This window comes from Squalius cephalus (assembly GCF_949319135.1).
Source record: "Squalius cephalus genome assembly, chromosome: 9".
Lineage (NCBI taxonomy): Eukaryota > Metazoa > Chordata > Actinopteri > Cypriniformes > Leuciscidae > Squalius > Squalius cephalus.
In genome coordinates, this window is record NC_137130.1 from 40,624,023 (window position 1) to 40,639,893 (window position 15,871).

The 15,871-nt window shown below is 37.6% G+C and overlaps 2 protein-coding genes across 3 annotated transcripts in view; both read left to right on the forward strand.

Annotated features, from left to right (window-relative positions):
• Nucleotides 1-15,871, forward strand: part of LOC307164966 (uncharacterized protein) — a 215,302-nt gene that overhangs the window by 168,453 nt on the left and 30,978 nt on the right. The window lies entirely within an intron of this gene.
• LOC307164969 (uncharacterized protein) lies at nucleotides 1,883-14,091 on the forward strand. 2 transcript variants are annotated; one of them, XM_079882219.1, is made up of 3 exons: nucleotides 1,883-2,005; nucleotides 2,505-2,637; nucleotides 10,918-14,091. In XM_079882219.1, exons 2-3 carry the CDS (start codon nucleotides 2,553-2,555, stop codon nucleotides 11,985-11,987), a joined length of 1,155 nt encoding a protein of 384 aa, XP_079738345.1. In that variant the 5' UTR covers nucleotides 1,883-2,005; nucleotides 2,505-2,552; the 3' UTR covers nucleotides 11,988-14,091. The 2 variants fall into 2 exon arrangements, with proteins under 2 accessions (XP_079738345.1, XP_079738346.1); XM_079882220.1 differs by having other exon boundaries at nucleotides 1,887-1,947.

Genomic DNA, 15,871 nt, shown 5'->3' on the forward strand with positions numbered 1-15,871 from the left:
GACTGTAGCCTAGTAAGTTTTTTATACTTAAGTGCTTTGTTCTAATCGCAATATGCAATAGTGTCATAAACTGCAAAAGGACTGTTTAAATATGAATCGCGTGTCTGTGTTTGTGTGTGAATGAATGAACGGCAAAGATGTTTACTACACCTGTAGTAAGTAGACAATGTAGTAGACAGCTGTAGTAAACAACAGTGCGCATCTGTGCCGTTCATTCACACTTGTACTTTCATGTGTATTTTTACATGAACACATCTACTAGTTTAGATTTTACCAAACTATATTTCTATTCTGAAATGAGTAAAAATCAACTGAAATATGTTGAAATAAAATGTCTTTGTATAACAAGCAACGTATTAAACTGCAAATTAACATTTATATGCAAATATATCATAGACGAAATATGAATGTTTAGACAAGATTTTGTTGATTAGTTTTGGATAGTTTATAAAGTTTTTACTGTAAAAAGACCACTGTTCACATCAAATAAGCTTTTGTTTGCCAATTTCTGCTCATATGTTAAATATATAATATGTGATGTTGTGCTAAAAATAAAGTAGGAATATTGAATTATCAACTAAGATGTCATTATAGTGTTTGTTCCAATATTCAAACTAATGAATCTTTAACTTTGAAATACGTATGATAAAATCGATGTATACTTTATAAAAAGAAAGATTACTTTTGAAATATTGCTTAAAATTGTAATTGTTGTTGATTTATATGTGAAAACTGTTTAATAAAAGAGCAAAACATATATTTACAAGGTAGATGTAAACAACATCTTAATAGGTCAATATAAACCTTCTCATTAAATTATGTATTATAGTTTTTTATTATATATACATAAAAACAGGATATATTCCAAAACATTCTGAAAATACAGTATGAGAATTAACTGCATAGTTACTAGAAATGTTTACCAAGGATATTATGCAATTTGCCTGCATACAAAATAAGTCCTCACATTCTTTACTTGTGGGACTCTCAGTCACACACCTGAATGAAAGGCTCATTATGCAGCTCATTATGCGGGTCATTGTCTTCTCAGGTGTGAATAACAGCATTATTCATGATCATTCATGCCCCCACGCATATTGCCTTTCCAAACAAAATGCGTCTTTTAAAGTTTAAATCAATGTATTGTTTCATGTGAATGATTAGGCAGGATGATTTTCAGATCATTTTGAAGCAAAAACTCTAAGTGACAACACCCATTATTAAAAAAAAACCCACAAAACAAAGTATAATAAACTGTTTCTTAATCTAACATTTTATTATTATACAATAACAAGTTGTATCAATTGAAATTAAACCTTTATTAAGGCAAAAAAAAAACTTTTGTTTGAACAAATATGTATTTGTATCATGTAATTCTACTTACTGTTTTTAAAGAAAAACCTTTTTTTAGTATTGACACTTCAATACATTTTCAATGACACTTTATTTATTGCTGACTTTATGAAATCATTGTAAATGCCTAACAAGATGGACATCTGTCACAGACAAAGATAAAGACGTTTATTATAGAACACCAGAAAACACAAACACAGGGAGCCACAATGACCAGGTGGCATGCAGGATTATGGATTTTTTGTCAATACTTTTTAGCATTAGCATTAACCTTAACATTTGTATTGCTTTTTATTCTATTTTAGTTATCTTCTTCTGATTTTTGTGGAAGATATACATTTCAATGCTGATACATATGAAATGTGCTGTAAGAACTCATACAATCTTTTTAACAAGTTATTAGTAATTCTTAATCTTTTTCATCACATAATTGGACAACGTGTATTAAAATATATATTTCACCATGAATTCCCATGACATCTGTGGACTGGATATTGGGCAGCATATTGAATAGGACTTTTATTTTGGTCTGGCGATATGACATCATAAAGCTGCGCCGTGCTCCTGCAACTGTTATGATTAGACTGAAGAAAGGTTTGTGGTTTTACGCATTTAAAGAGTGTAAATCGATACACGTCGATTTTTATCTGAGGTATGTGACCATGTATTATTGAACATATACTTATATGCTTAATGGAAGAATAACAGAAAGTAACAGTAACGTCTCATTTCGCGCACTATATCGTGTATCAGTTTATTGTAAACACGAATTCGGTTTTGGTAAGTAGTGAGTAGAGTCAAAACATTGTAAAAATACAACGAAAACAAAAATATTTTTATTAATAATTATACTTTTTATGAACAAATCTCAAATGGTTTCATGACAAGTTAATCTGCTGAATGTAGCCTACAAATCTTTAAATATGAAGTGTCTGTATAATTTGTTATTTTAGCCTGGTGCTTGTTTTGAGTGATTTTTGTCTAGTCAGTTTAACAAGTCCATTAACTCTCCCTCTGACTGACTCCCTCACCAGTGCGCTGAACTACTGAACTTGAGCTGATTGAGACGCACTCTGAGATTCACTGTGGATTTATTTTTCTTACTGTTAATTATTCTCATCTTAAACATGACAAATTGTCCAAACACACAGGAAAACTCCTGGAGAAACATCTGAGATCCACGTGACACTATTATAAAGATGGCGTTGATTAAACAGGAGAGTGAAGACATAAAGATTGAAGAAGTGTTCAGCGTGAAACATGAAGAGACTGAGGAACAAACAGGTTAGTTTCATTCGGCCCTTATTAAAATGATCTACAGAAATTAATGATATTTTTGAAGAATGTTGTCATACGAGTTTCCTGAATTAAAGTGAAAGTGGTTTTATTTGACATGGAGCGGTTCTTCTCATGTGGACAGGCATGTTTGTTGAGATCACATGACCAGAGAAATGGAAATAAAGTGTTTCCGCATGAACTTTAGAGGACCTACACTTGCATTATATAGATTAGATAGATTATTTATATGGATTATAAATCTCTGTGTTGATCCGAAGAAAGGAAATCATATACATCTGGGATGGTATGAGTGAGTAAATGATGAGAGAACATTCATTTTGGAAGAAGTATCCCTTTAACTATCACCACAGCCCCATCAAGTACCTTTCACTAAACCAAAGATTGAAACTAAAAACAGTAATATTAATGATAATGTAAACATTTTATGAAAGGTGGCCCTTATTACAATAATACACTTAAAAACAATCAAGTTTGTTGGTGGAAATATATTGGTCCCACTTTATATTAAGTGGCGTTAAGTACTATGTACTTACATTGAAATTAATAATTTGATACAATGTACTTATTGTGTAACTACATGTTTTTACATTGTACTTACATTTTAAAATTTCCTGCATGTAATTACAGCTGTAATTACTTTATGTAATTACATTTGTAATTACACAGTTGACCCTTCCCTTACACCTTAAACCTACCCAATCCACCACACCTGTCCCTAACTTTACCTGTATCACACATCAATAGCAGCAAAAGTGTTTTACAATACAACATGAACACAAAAAGTACATTGTACTTATTTTTCAATGTAAGTACATAGTACTTAACGCCACTTAATATAAAGTGGGACCAATATATTGATATTGCCAAATCATGAGTGTAGTTACAATTATTATTTTGATGTATTGACATCCATTTTATTTTAAACCCTAAACAAGTCAGTCATTTCATTGACATGAGATCACTGCAGTTAGCAAATGACAACAAGCCCACAGGCCGTTTTTTAGGCAGTTTCACTTGTATAAAATTAACCCCAAGAAATGACCCACAGGCTCAAACCAGCTTTTGACTTTCCCCCTCAGACAGAGCGAGCGTGGGCTTATGCAGATGTAGTTAGAGGTTATGTTTTGCTATTGGCCCTGAACGTATTTTTGAACAATCTGCTTTCTTAAAGGGGTCATATGATGGTACATAAACTTTTACAAGTTGATTGTACTGAAATGTGTGTTGGCAGTGCCTGTACACAACCATCATATAATGATAAAAATCCATCTAGTGTGTTTTTTTTTAAATCTCCTTATATGTTTTCCCCTGTCTCAAAAACAGAATAGAAAATTTTATAAGGTCAGTAAAATAGAATAACAAGTTAAAAATAGAGACGATAACAATATAACCTGTAGGCTATTTCATATTGTAGGCCTAGACGTCGGTGGGCGACAAACCTATTCCCCGGGGAGCAGTGCGAATCCCGAAACAACTTGGACTACTGAAATTTTTATATTAGCCTATTAATGCATTTTATAGCCTATTATTGATGCAGAGAGATTTGTCTAGTTCTAAAACTCTGTTACACCATATTTTTTTGCTTATATTTATAAAATAAAATTACCATGCATTTCCATTTTACACTAAGGAACAAATATTATACAATGACTTTACTTCTGTAGCCTATAATAATTTCAATCGTAATTTCAAAAGCAGTTCTGTTAAAAAAATATATATATATATCTATATATATATATATATATATATATGTATATATATATATATATATATATATATATATCAATGCTAATTCAATAGACCATATAACATATATAAAATGAAGATATGCAACAGGCATGTTTAAACAACAAACAATAAAATCAGAACCAGTATTCTGTTACGTTCATGGTTCAGTGGCAGTAATGCATGCACGGCTTTTCAAAATGTCACAAAGCGGTTTGAGATTGTTTTGAATTAAATGTTGAAGTTTATAATTAAGTGTTTTGGCACACCACGACGAGTGGCGCTATGCATTGTTCTAAAGCCAGGTTTTATTCTGGCATGTTGAATTAGTGTTCGACAAACGCGGCGGCGCGTTCATCTGGATTTATTTTTCTCTTAACAGCTAAAATAACCTTATAGCAGGGTAGCCGCGGGGTCTTAAAAGTCTTAAAAAGGTCTTAAATGTCATGTTCCTAAATTAAGGCCTTAAAAAGTCTTAAATTCCATTGTCCAAGTCTTAATTTTTTAAACGAAGGTCTTAAATTTCATTATACTAGCCTATTTATTCAAAGTCAACCAGACTGCAACGCAAGGTGAAAAGGGGGAAAAACAACAACAACAACGTGAAAATTCAACAGGGTTTAGCGTAACGTCAGAGAATGTCTAATTTCTAGTATGCGCAAACAATAGTTTGGGTTTTCGCGCCGGCGGCAATGGATCAACATTCTAATCAATCAGTCGAGAGGAGAGACATCATGGGGAAGTGTCGTTCGGTTCGGTGTAACTGTTACGCATTTTCAAACCAACCGGTTCGTTGGACCATTTTTCCTGCCGACCAAAATTTTATTATTTCAAATGTAGGCGCGTTGCGCGTGGCAAGTGCGCTCATAATGTAAGAGACGCCGGCGCGACCACAACATTGTCCAACATCGAATGTGCAAACGTAATGTAAGCGGAACGAAACTGAGCTACGTCGGTTTTATTTTGACATGAATACAATTGCTGCCCTCAAATGTTAATCTGAACTAAAAATAGACCTTTGTTTATAACTACTACAATATTAGGTTACATTTAATTTTTTCCAAGGAGCTGTTTTGTTTTATATGCTCATAAGAATAGTCTATTATAGCTCCATCATTGCTCAAAGTAAAAAAAAATAAATCATACTTTATTATGTTAGTTTTAATAAAAAAAAAAAATCTCTGGCATTTCTTTCTTTTTGCTGTATCGAAAACGTACCGAACCGTGACACAAGTTACACCCCTACTATCTATATCTCTCTTACCTATCTGTCTACCCCTCTGAAGCAATGGTTGAAGCAATTTGAATACTGAGAAACTTTACTAAGACGATTTGAAAAGTTCGTTTATCTGTTTATTGTTATGAATGTTTGATATTTACCAAAAACATCACTTTGCAGTGTATTGTTGAATGAGTTTTTTTAATAATAAATGTATTTTTAATTAAAACATTTGTTAGTAATAGTCATTATTGGGATTTGATCTGGTGTTTTACGACTGCATAATGGGTGCGATGTAGGTCTTAATTTTCATTAAAGTGGTCTTAAAAAGGTCTTAAAAAAGTCTTAAATTTGGGGTGATCAAACCTGGGGAAACCCTGAATAGGCTACTCTGTAGTTTTTTGGTCATACAGATAAGAGTAGAGTAGCCTACATCGTTCAAAACTGTAAACTTTTATTCATATTAGGCTAACGACCAAAGTTTGTCTGTCGTCTCTGTCTCCGGGAACTGCGCGTCACAAAAATGAACCGAACGCCACTTGCCTCAGCTCAGTCACGATACGAAATTAATCGGCTGTGTCTAAAGCCTGATTATGAAATCCATATGAAACCGAGAGGTAGAGGATCTACTCAAACATGTTTAGCTATCATGTGATGGCTTCCCAATGAGGAAAGGCCAAGGAAAGGGTGAAAATCTCGCTCTAATTAAATGTAGGCTAAATCGCCCTGAATTAAATTGTAAAAACAGATCAAATAAATGTATTCGTCAATGTTGCGATATTGTTTAATTTAAGTTCATAATTATTCTATAAATGTTATTTAGTTTAACAGCAGCACAAAGCACTGTGGTTCGAGATTTATTTGAATAAAAAAATTAAAAACTTTATTCACAAATCGCACCCTGGTTGTAAGGATTCAAAGATCCCTGTGGAATTTAATATTGAGTTGAACATTTTGTTCATGACAACAAATGAACATGCGTTTGAAGATTGTATTTAGTTTTGCTTGAAAAAAGCTGGCCCAAACTGAAGTAGCATTTTAATTCTTCAATTATTGAAATAGGCCTAATTAAATATTTAGTAATAATCATTTATGACAGAAATATTACTACATAGCCTAAAGTATTTAATTCCTTCATTATCAACACTTGAATAGCCTATTGCTAATGTCTAGAATAGCGATTTAAGTGTGAATTGCAAACTCTTTGTTTTGTTTTGCAAACTCAGATAGCCTGTGGGGGGTTTGGAGAAGGCAGTAGTTGCTTTATATGTGAGAGCAGTAAGTAGTAAAAAAAGTTTGGAAAAAGTGTATCTGACATAAAGGATTCACGATACAATGGCCAACATATCTGTATCACCTAATAAATGTTCATTTTTAATATTATCGTTGTCGATCCGATAAGAAAATTTGGCCGTTATATTAAAGCCGATAAATAATGAATTATTTCGTTCAGCTGAGACGCTTCAGAGTAGGGCTGAACGATACAGTGCTTAGCATAAGTGAACACACCCATGCTAAAGTTGATTAAAAAGAGGAATAAAAAATAATCTTTTGGAAATTGATCTTAATGCCTCAATTAAAAAAATGAAAACTCCGACCTTTAAGGACACCAATTGTTTTGTGAATGAATAATGTAGCGTAAATAAATAAATGTTCTTCCTTATAATACAGGGTGCATAAGTCAGGACACCCCTATGTTAAATTCCCATAGAGATTTTCCCAGGCAGATTTTTATTTTTAAAGGCCAGTTATTTCATGGATCCAGGATATTATGCATCCTGATAAAGTTCCCTTGGCCTCTGGAATTAAAATAGCCCCACATCATCACAGACCCTTCACCATACCTAGAGATTGGCATGGTTTTATTTCAGTTAGCCTAGTAGCTGGCTTGATTTGCTTTGAGAGATGATCTTATGGAAAGTACCCCATGCCAATCTCTAGGTATGGTGAAGAGTATACATCTTGCTGACAACGTTTCTCTAGTCATTCGGCAGTCTTGCAGCCTGAACCCCTGCAGGAAATCCACCCTCACACTTCTGATCTACTCCAGATGACATCTCGCTTGATGGCAGGGCATTCGCGGCGGTGGGTCAGGCTGGTCCTGCAATACACATGATGTCTGCGTTAGAAGCGTACCAGGCCGACCCGCTGAAGGATTTGGACCAGGGTCAGGGTCTCTCCCCGCTGCCGCGATCGGCACCTTGATATCCACCTTGAATTTATATTTATATCTCACTTTAGAGAGTTGTTAGAAATGAGACTATAGCTCTGAACTTCAGACAGATGATATTCATGTGTGAGCCTCAATATCTGGCTTAGGCATGTGTAATAAGAGTTTTTGGAGGCGATCTGCTTGAAGCATCCTCGCCCCGAGCCCCTCAGGATCTGAGTGTAGGTTCATTAGAGCTAGAGCCCATCAGTTCATCTTCTGTAAGGGCTAGTTTTGTAGCTGCACACAAATATTCGAATTCGGTGGGTTGGTATTCGATTTAAAATTTTGGGATTCAAATATTCATTTTTGTTTTTTGTTTTTCCGTACACCTGGCATCCCCCTCGAAACGGTTCTTATTGCGCTTGAATATGTTTAACAGTATAAAATCGGGCGAAATAGAATACTCTTTTTTTACAATACACTTATTAGCCTTTTTTATATCACTGTTTTAAAAAGGATGGACTATTGATGAAACCCAGACTTGTTATTCTTAATATATTTGCTGCTTCTTGGCCTACTAAAGTGTTCCCTGCAACTGGAGTATTCTGTCTAGAGTGGACAACTGCTTGAGCTTGTATGGACAGAAGTGCGTGCCTGAGCTTGTATTTCGGTAAGCTGTGTTGCTTTGGCATTGTGGGAAATAGAATAATACCACCTCTCCACCTATAGCTGGTGTGTGGTGAGCGCACTGGCGCCGTTGTACTGTGGCTGCCGTCGCATCATCCAAGTGGATCTTAATGCTACGGAAATCGTGCTGACCACCACGAAAAGAGAGAGAGAGAGAGAGAGAGAGAGAATGCACATAGGCTAGTACTTACATCTACTGTGTTTACGGGAATACTTGACTTATTAGAAGTAGAAGAACTAGTAAGAAATATATCTGCTTATTTGGCCGTTTAGGCGCGCAACCGAAGACAAAGACTGCTTGTCCGTGTTGCGCTCAGAACGCGCGCACAGCATCCTATCAGTGTAATTCAGTTCTCTTTCGCGACTTATCGCGCTTTTAATATTTCTTTTTAATATAAAGCACATCCTGCTCTTTTCTTTCTCTTTCATTCATGTTTTGTTATTAATAACTTTAAACAGAATCGTCAACTGAAATCTGCGCAGATATCAAAAATACGACACATTTATAGGACATAAAAGGTCTCTGCGGCAAAAGTGAAAGTATCAGCGGCCAGCGGGTGAAATGTCTCTTTGCACAGCAAAGCTCCCGTTTCAATAAAAGGGTTGGCCTATATTAAAGTTTATATAGCCTACTTTTACATTTTCTCTGCTGTTCTAAAATGATTTTCGCCATTACCTTAAACAAGCTGCAGATGCTTGAATCCCAGTGCAGGAGCTGTAGGTTACCAGAAACGTAAGTGGTTAGTTGATTGCTGTGGTGACTCGTGACACTCGCGAACAGCACTGAACACACACTTTTGCCAGTACAACTTGAATATTATTATTATCATAAACTTTTCATTAACTTTGGTAGGATGTACAACAAGGGAATTGTAATTGGCTGCTTTTTCTGCAGAGAGCCGATATCTGTTGATGTGTCTTAATTTTTTTATCGTTTGTTGGTAAAGGGTGAGAGACCTTGCGAGCCACATGATTTTTTGCAAAGAGCCAGGTGTGTTCCCAAGAGCCAGCCATAGGTTCCCAAACCCAACCACTGGTGTACACGAATTAATAGATTAAATTACTTGACCTTTCATGAACAGCCGTGAGACTGGGCTGGTCTAACAGGGTGGGGGGCGTGGCATCATGATGGTGGCTCTCCATCGTGATGTCGGTCAGCCATCGGCACAACCCTAAAGCAAAGTTGTTATTATAGACTTACAGGTACTCCCTCCAAAGGACAGTCATCTCATTTTTCATGTTAAGCGTTTTAGAATGTCCCGAGGAAAGCCAACTTGTTAACGTTAGTTAATCAACTCAACAGTTGCTGAGGAATGCAACTAAACCCAAATAATTTACAATAGTGTATACAATTAAAATATGAAAGTCTCAATCATGGCTTTTAATGTTTTGCATTGCTGTTTGATCGCGCACGCTGAAGCTGAAGAGAACGAGCACCGGGAAACTGAAAAACTTTCCTAGCAGGTTGTTTAAATCAACGAAACACATCCTATGTGAGATTAATCAGATATTTATATTACATCAACTTTATATTATGTCTTATCTGCACAAAATGATGTGAATGCACAAGCGAACTTGACTGTGCTGGTCAGAACATGTAATTCCTTGTTCTGGACACGCTATTCCCACAACAACGCGCTGAAATGGCAACTAAACCAAGATAATTCACAGCGTTTTATTACAATAGTGTTCTCATTATAATGGCATGTATGTAGTTTTAATTAAACTTTCAAATTCCGCATAAACTTCGGCAATTAGGTCTTGCTCTGCTCTGAGAAAAACTGTGCGCACTCTTTGGCCATGGTGAGCAGCCAATAGCAATGTTGCTAATTAATGTTTCTACTATCAATACATATCCCCATTTAAACCAACGCATGAATGTGCAGTTATCTCAGATAACTCAATCCAGTGATACTAATCATCAACAAAAGGTGTGTTCGAAGAAGCTATTTTGCCGGATCATGATTAGCTCGATGATATCATCTTGGATGTGCCATTTGATCTCGGATGTATTTAGAGACGTACGAAGAACGGCCCCCTGGCTTCTTGCAGCTTTGTTACCGTTCGGTCATACAGAACAAGAAATCTTCCAAACACCTCACATGCTGAGGTTCATCTTTTTTTGCACAATTGAATGAGCTGGAGTTTCGGAAATTGCATTTGTTCTTGTTTTGCCTCCAGAGCCTTGCATGTAGGGGTGCTGTGGTTGAAGTGCCTGACAAGCTGCCCAGCTGTAATGATAACCCGATGCACAAACACATTATAACTGTCATTAACCACCAGCTGCAGTGTATGTGCAAATCAGGCTACTGAGTCCCATTTCACCCATCCGGGAGAGTGTGCTGTCACAATGTTTGTGAATTATCATAAACACATGCAGACATTTTCCCAGTTAGTCATCAATTAGTTAAGCTGTGAGGTTGTCAGCTGTGTGTTGCCATTTAAACTGGTGTTAACTTGTATTTGTCTTTTTTCGCTTTAGACCTGATGCCACTGAAAGAGGAGAGTCAAGAACTGAATAATATGCAAGATGAACATCAACATTTCAAGACTGAAGAGAAATCAATCATGAGAATTCACACTGGAGCAAAGCCTTATACTTGCTCTCATTGTGAAAAGAGTTTCGCTCATAAACAAACCCTTAAAGACCACATGAGACTTCACACTGGAGAAAAGCCTTATACTTGCTCTCATTGTGAACAGAGTTTCAATCAAAAACGAAATCTTAATGTCCACATGAGACGCCACACTGGAGAAAAGCCTTATACTTGCTCTCATTGTGAACAGGGTTTTGCTCAAAAACAAACCCTTAAAGACCACATGAGAATTCACACTGGAGAAAAGCCTTATACTTGCTCTCATTGTGAAAAGAGTTTTGCTCAAAAACAAACCCTTAATTCCCACATGAGAATTCACACTGGAGAAAAGCCTTATACTTGCTCTCATTGTGAAAAGAGTTTTGCTCAAAAACAAACCCTTAATTCCCACATAAGAATTCACACTGGAGAGAGTCCTTTCACCTGCCAACAGTGTGGACAGAGTTTTGCACTTAAAAGCAGCCTTAATTCCCACATGAGAATTCACACTGGAGAAAAGCCTTATACTTGCTCTCATTGTGAAAAGAGTTTTGCTCAAAAACAAACCCTTAATTCCCACATGAGAATTCACACTGGAGAAAAGCCTTATACTTGCTCTCATTGTGAACAGAGTTTCAATAAAAAACAAAACCTTAAAGACCACATGAGAATTCACACTGGAGAAAAGCCTTATACTTGCTCTCATTGTGGACAGAGTTTTGCACGTAAAAGCACCCTTAATTCCCACATTATCATTCACACTGGAGAGAAACAGTTTATTGGAAGAAAAGAAACTTTCACATGTGATCAGTGTGGAAAGAATTTCAGTTGTAAAGGTAGCCTCAACACTCACATGAGACTTCACACTGGAGAGAAGCCTTTCATCTGTAAACTGTGTGGCAAGAGTTTTTCACAAAAAGGAAATCTTAAGGCTCACACAAGTATTTGCACAGGAGAGAAGCAGTTCACATGTTGAAAATGCTGTCTTTCTATGAAACGGCATAATGTAACTGAAAAAACTGAATGAAAGCACATTAAACAGCATTATTTGCTTCATTTTTAGTGAGAGAATGCATTGGTAATGTCTTAAATCTGGATTTGAATTTTGCTACTGTTGGGGCTCATCTGGTGACATCTGGAAGTTTGTTAGAGCTGCAAGTGCCTCACCACTGATCCTGACTCACCGCTAATTGCGTGACTGGGACTACTTCCAAGTAGTATTTAACCCATTGCAAAATGCGTCCGGAGAGCAAAGAGATGATAAACGCTATGTTTGCTCCCTGCTGCTGCTGCGTTGCATTGGTTTGCGTCTGTAAGTTTTGTATCTTTCTGTTTTAATCATTATTTAGTACCATTCCTTGTTATTTATACTGCTAAATATAACTTAATCAACATCACACATTTACTTGACATCGTTAGCTTCATTCTAAATCGTTATAGCACATCGCGCTTGTACACGCTTGATTTCAGAACTAGAGACACACATCGAAACTTTAATTGAGGTTAATTGTAAGAGTGCAAGGGCTTTAGATACTGCTTTGGATGCGACTAGCTTAGTGAACTGTACATGGTACGGTTCCGGCCACAGAGTCCGTACAGCAGGGCAACTGGGTGACGGTGAGACGTTATAGTCACGGGACAAAACACCGCTCTTCCGTTCCGATTACAACATTAAACAGATTCTCCCCACTCAGTGAAACACCCACTGTGAATCCTGTTGAATGTGCCCAAGTTATTGGCAATTCTATTACACGGAATGTGAAAATAGAGACATCAGCCACCATAGTCACATGTTTGCCGGGAGCCAGAGCGCCTGACATCAAAGCAAATTTAAAAGTGCTGGCTAATGCTAATCGTAAATTCTCTAAAATTATTATTCACGTCGGCACTAATGATGTTCGACTCCGCCAGTCGGAGATCACAAAAAATTAACATTAAAGAGGTGTGTGAACTCGCAAGTACGATGTCAGGCACTGTAATTTGCTCTGGCCCCCTTCCTGTTCGCAGGAGTGATGAGATAGTTAGTAGATTGTCCTCACTCAATGGCTGGCTGTCGAGATGGTGTCCGCAAAATAATATAGAATTCATAGACAATTGGAAAAGTTTTTGGGGCAGACCTGACCTGTTGAAAAGAGATGGTATTCATCCCTCCTGGGATGGTGCTGCTCTTCTCTCTAGTAATATGGCACATAGTCTTTTAGCTCAAACATGACAATCTGGGGCTCAGGTCAGGAAGCAGACAGACTGGCTAAACTGACCGTCTGCTAGCTGTCTCACATCACCAAGGTCAGATAAATCCCATCACATAGAGCCTCTTTCACCTAGATATCATTATATAGAGACTGTGTCTGTTCCCCGAATTAAGACATACAAAAAACTCCTAAACTAGTGATGCGCGGGTCGGCTTTTTTTCCAACCCGCGGGTCCCGCTTTTATGAAATTATTTGGCCTGCCCCAGCCCGACCCGCACCACTGTACCTATTTTTACAACCCGCCCCGCCCCGCCCCGCACCGCACCTGCAACCATTAAATAGACATACTAGGCATTGTAATGTAAATGAAAACAGCCTTTATTTCAGCCTGAAAGTGCTTGGAAACATCGCCCTGTAAACTGGCAATAACTGACGATTCTGAATATGAACCATAAATCAGGTCATATTAATAAGATAATGATTTTAGTCAGATCCAAATATGACTTGACCCCAAAAAAATTCTAACAAAAGGTTTCTCAGTGGTTTACAGTAGTATCAGATGTACTTAAAAACATACTAAAAGTTTACTAAAGTTTGACTCCAATAAAAGGCCCCATTTTCAAAATGGCGGCCGTCAGGACCCTTAAAATGACCATTACTCTTTTGTATTCCTCCTAGACCAGGAATACTGGTGCCTGATACATGTGGGCCATGTAATATTCTAATTAACATATTTGCATGATAGATAAGTGATTACAAGTACAATTATATATTAAAGCAATTGGTTAAAAGCATATTTATCCGAAAAATAAGTACAATTTCCCTTAAGGCGAGACACTACAGGTGAATAAGGTAAAATTTGTTAACTAGCAGATATCACCATGAACCTTTCCCAGTTGATTGTCTACATTTAAGATGAGAAAAAAATGTATTACAGGTTTTCTGTAATTTAATGTTTAAATATGCAAATTATGCATTATCTAATTAAATATGCGCTTATTTGCATATATATATATATATATATATATATATAAAAAAACGAAATCTGAGTATTGGATAAAGCCAGGTTCAAAATAATTTTTTCATTGTGTTCACATATTAGATGGGAAAAAAATTTACGGTGTATGTGATGACAGGGTGCAGAGTGCTCCAGCAATCGCGGAGCAGCGGGATGATTTAGAACGCCAACTTTTGTTGAATTTATGAGAAATCTACAAACGCAAACAGACAAAGTGTAGTAAAATAAAGACCTAAATGTGTATTTCAGACACTTTTTTGCCACAAGTCTGAAAGAAGACATGTTATTGAAGACAAATATCCCAAAATCTCAAAATTGACCAGTGAAAAAAAAAACGATGCTTTTGCCTGCTGTGTCTCGCCTTAAGTAATTGCATATTTCTCTTTTGTTATATCGTTTTGCCTAGTGTTGGTGGTTTCTGTGGTTCATAACTATTCTTTTGATTCCAATAAAGAATAAATTCATTAGAACTGTGTGGTACTGTCAAATTAGTCAAAACAGGGCTGCCACGTGAAGGCATGTGCTGATTGTCTGAACCCGTATAGAATCACACCAATTCATTGGCTGATGGCGCGGGCGCCTCCTCAGTGGTGCAACTTGAGAGCGGAATGACGTGGACAAAACTTTGGTGACATAACCAGGTCTAGGCCATAGAAACAGCTTCACAAGACCTGGGGCAAACTCCATACAAGGCTCACTCACAGAAAGAGCCTGCAGATCCCCCACGTGCTTGAGAGATGCCAACACTAACAAAAGTGCCACCTTGAGAGTCAGAATCCGGTCCGGAGCTGACTCCAAGGGTTCAAAGGAAGGCTCTAATAGCCCCTCCAGAACAACTGATAAATCCCAGGTGGGGACACTAACAGTACGTGCAGGCCTCAAGTGTCTAACTCCACGCTTAAACGAGGAGACCCGACAGTGTTTACCTAAGGGGACCTCGTCTGACTCCCGATAGGCAGCGATAGCTGACATAAACTCTCAAGGTAGTTGCAGCCACTCCAGCCACAAATTTATCCTGCAGAAATTCCAGCACTGAACCGACCGGGCAGCTGACAGGGTCCACTGCATGAGCCGAACACCAAGACTCAAAAACCTTGCACTTAGAGAAATACAGCAGTCTAGTAGAAGGAGCACGAGCGTTATCAATGGTCTCCCAAACATCAGCGGGAAGACCAGACGCCACTGTCGCTAGCGATTGCCTCTTATCGCCCACAGCCTCCATATCTCGGGTCAAGGATGCCAATTCCTGCCCTGGGACAGCAGATCTCTCCTGATAGGAATCTGCCAAGGGGACTCCTCCACCAGGGAGCTCAGTTCCGAGAACCACGTCTGGGATGGCCAGAATGGGGCTACCAGAAGGAGGCGGATCCCACACTCCCTCACTCTGCAAAGGACTGCAGGGATTCGCTTGACCGGAGGGAATACATACAGTCTCAACTCCAGCCACGGATGAGCGAGGTCATCTATCTACAGAGGTGTCGGATGAGCTGAGACAGGGAAAACAATAGGGGGCACTGTGTCGAGCTCTGCGATGCAAAGAGGTCCGCCTCGCCAAACATGCTCCAAATTAGAGCCACTGTTTAGCAGTGCAACATCCATTCCCCCGACTTGAGCTTCTGTCTCGACAGAAAGTCTGCTACGATGTTCAGG

Excerpts from the sequence above, each read along its gene's own strand:
- LOC307164969 (XM_079882219.1), top strand. The coding sequence starts at position 2,553 with ATGGCGTTGATTAAACAGGAGAGTGAAGACATAAAGATTGAAGAAGTG. Across the intron at positions 2,638-10,917 it reads AGAGACTGAGGAACAAACAG|ACCTGATGCCACTGAAAGAG; the intron begins GTTAGTTTCATT and ends TTTTCGCTTTAG.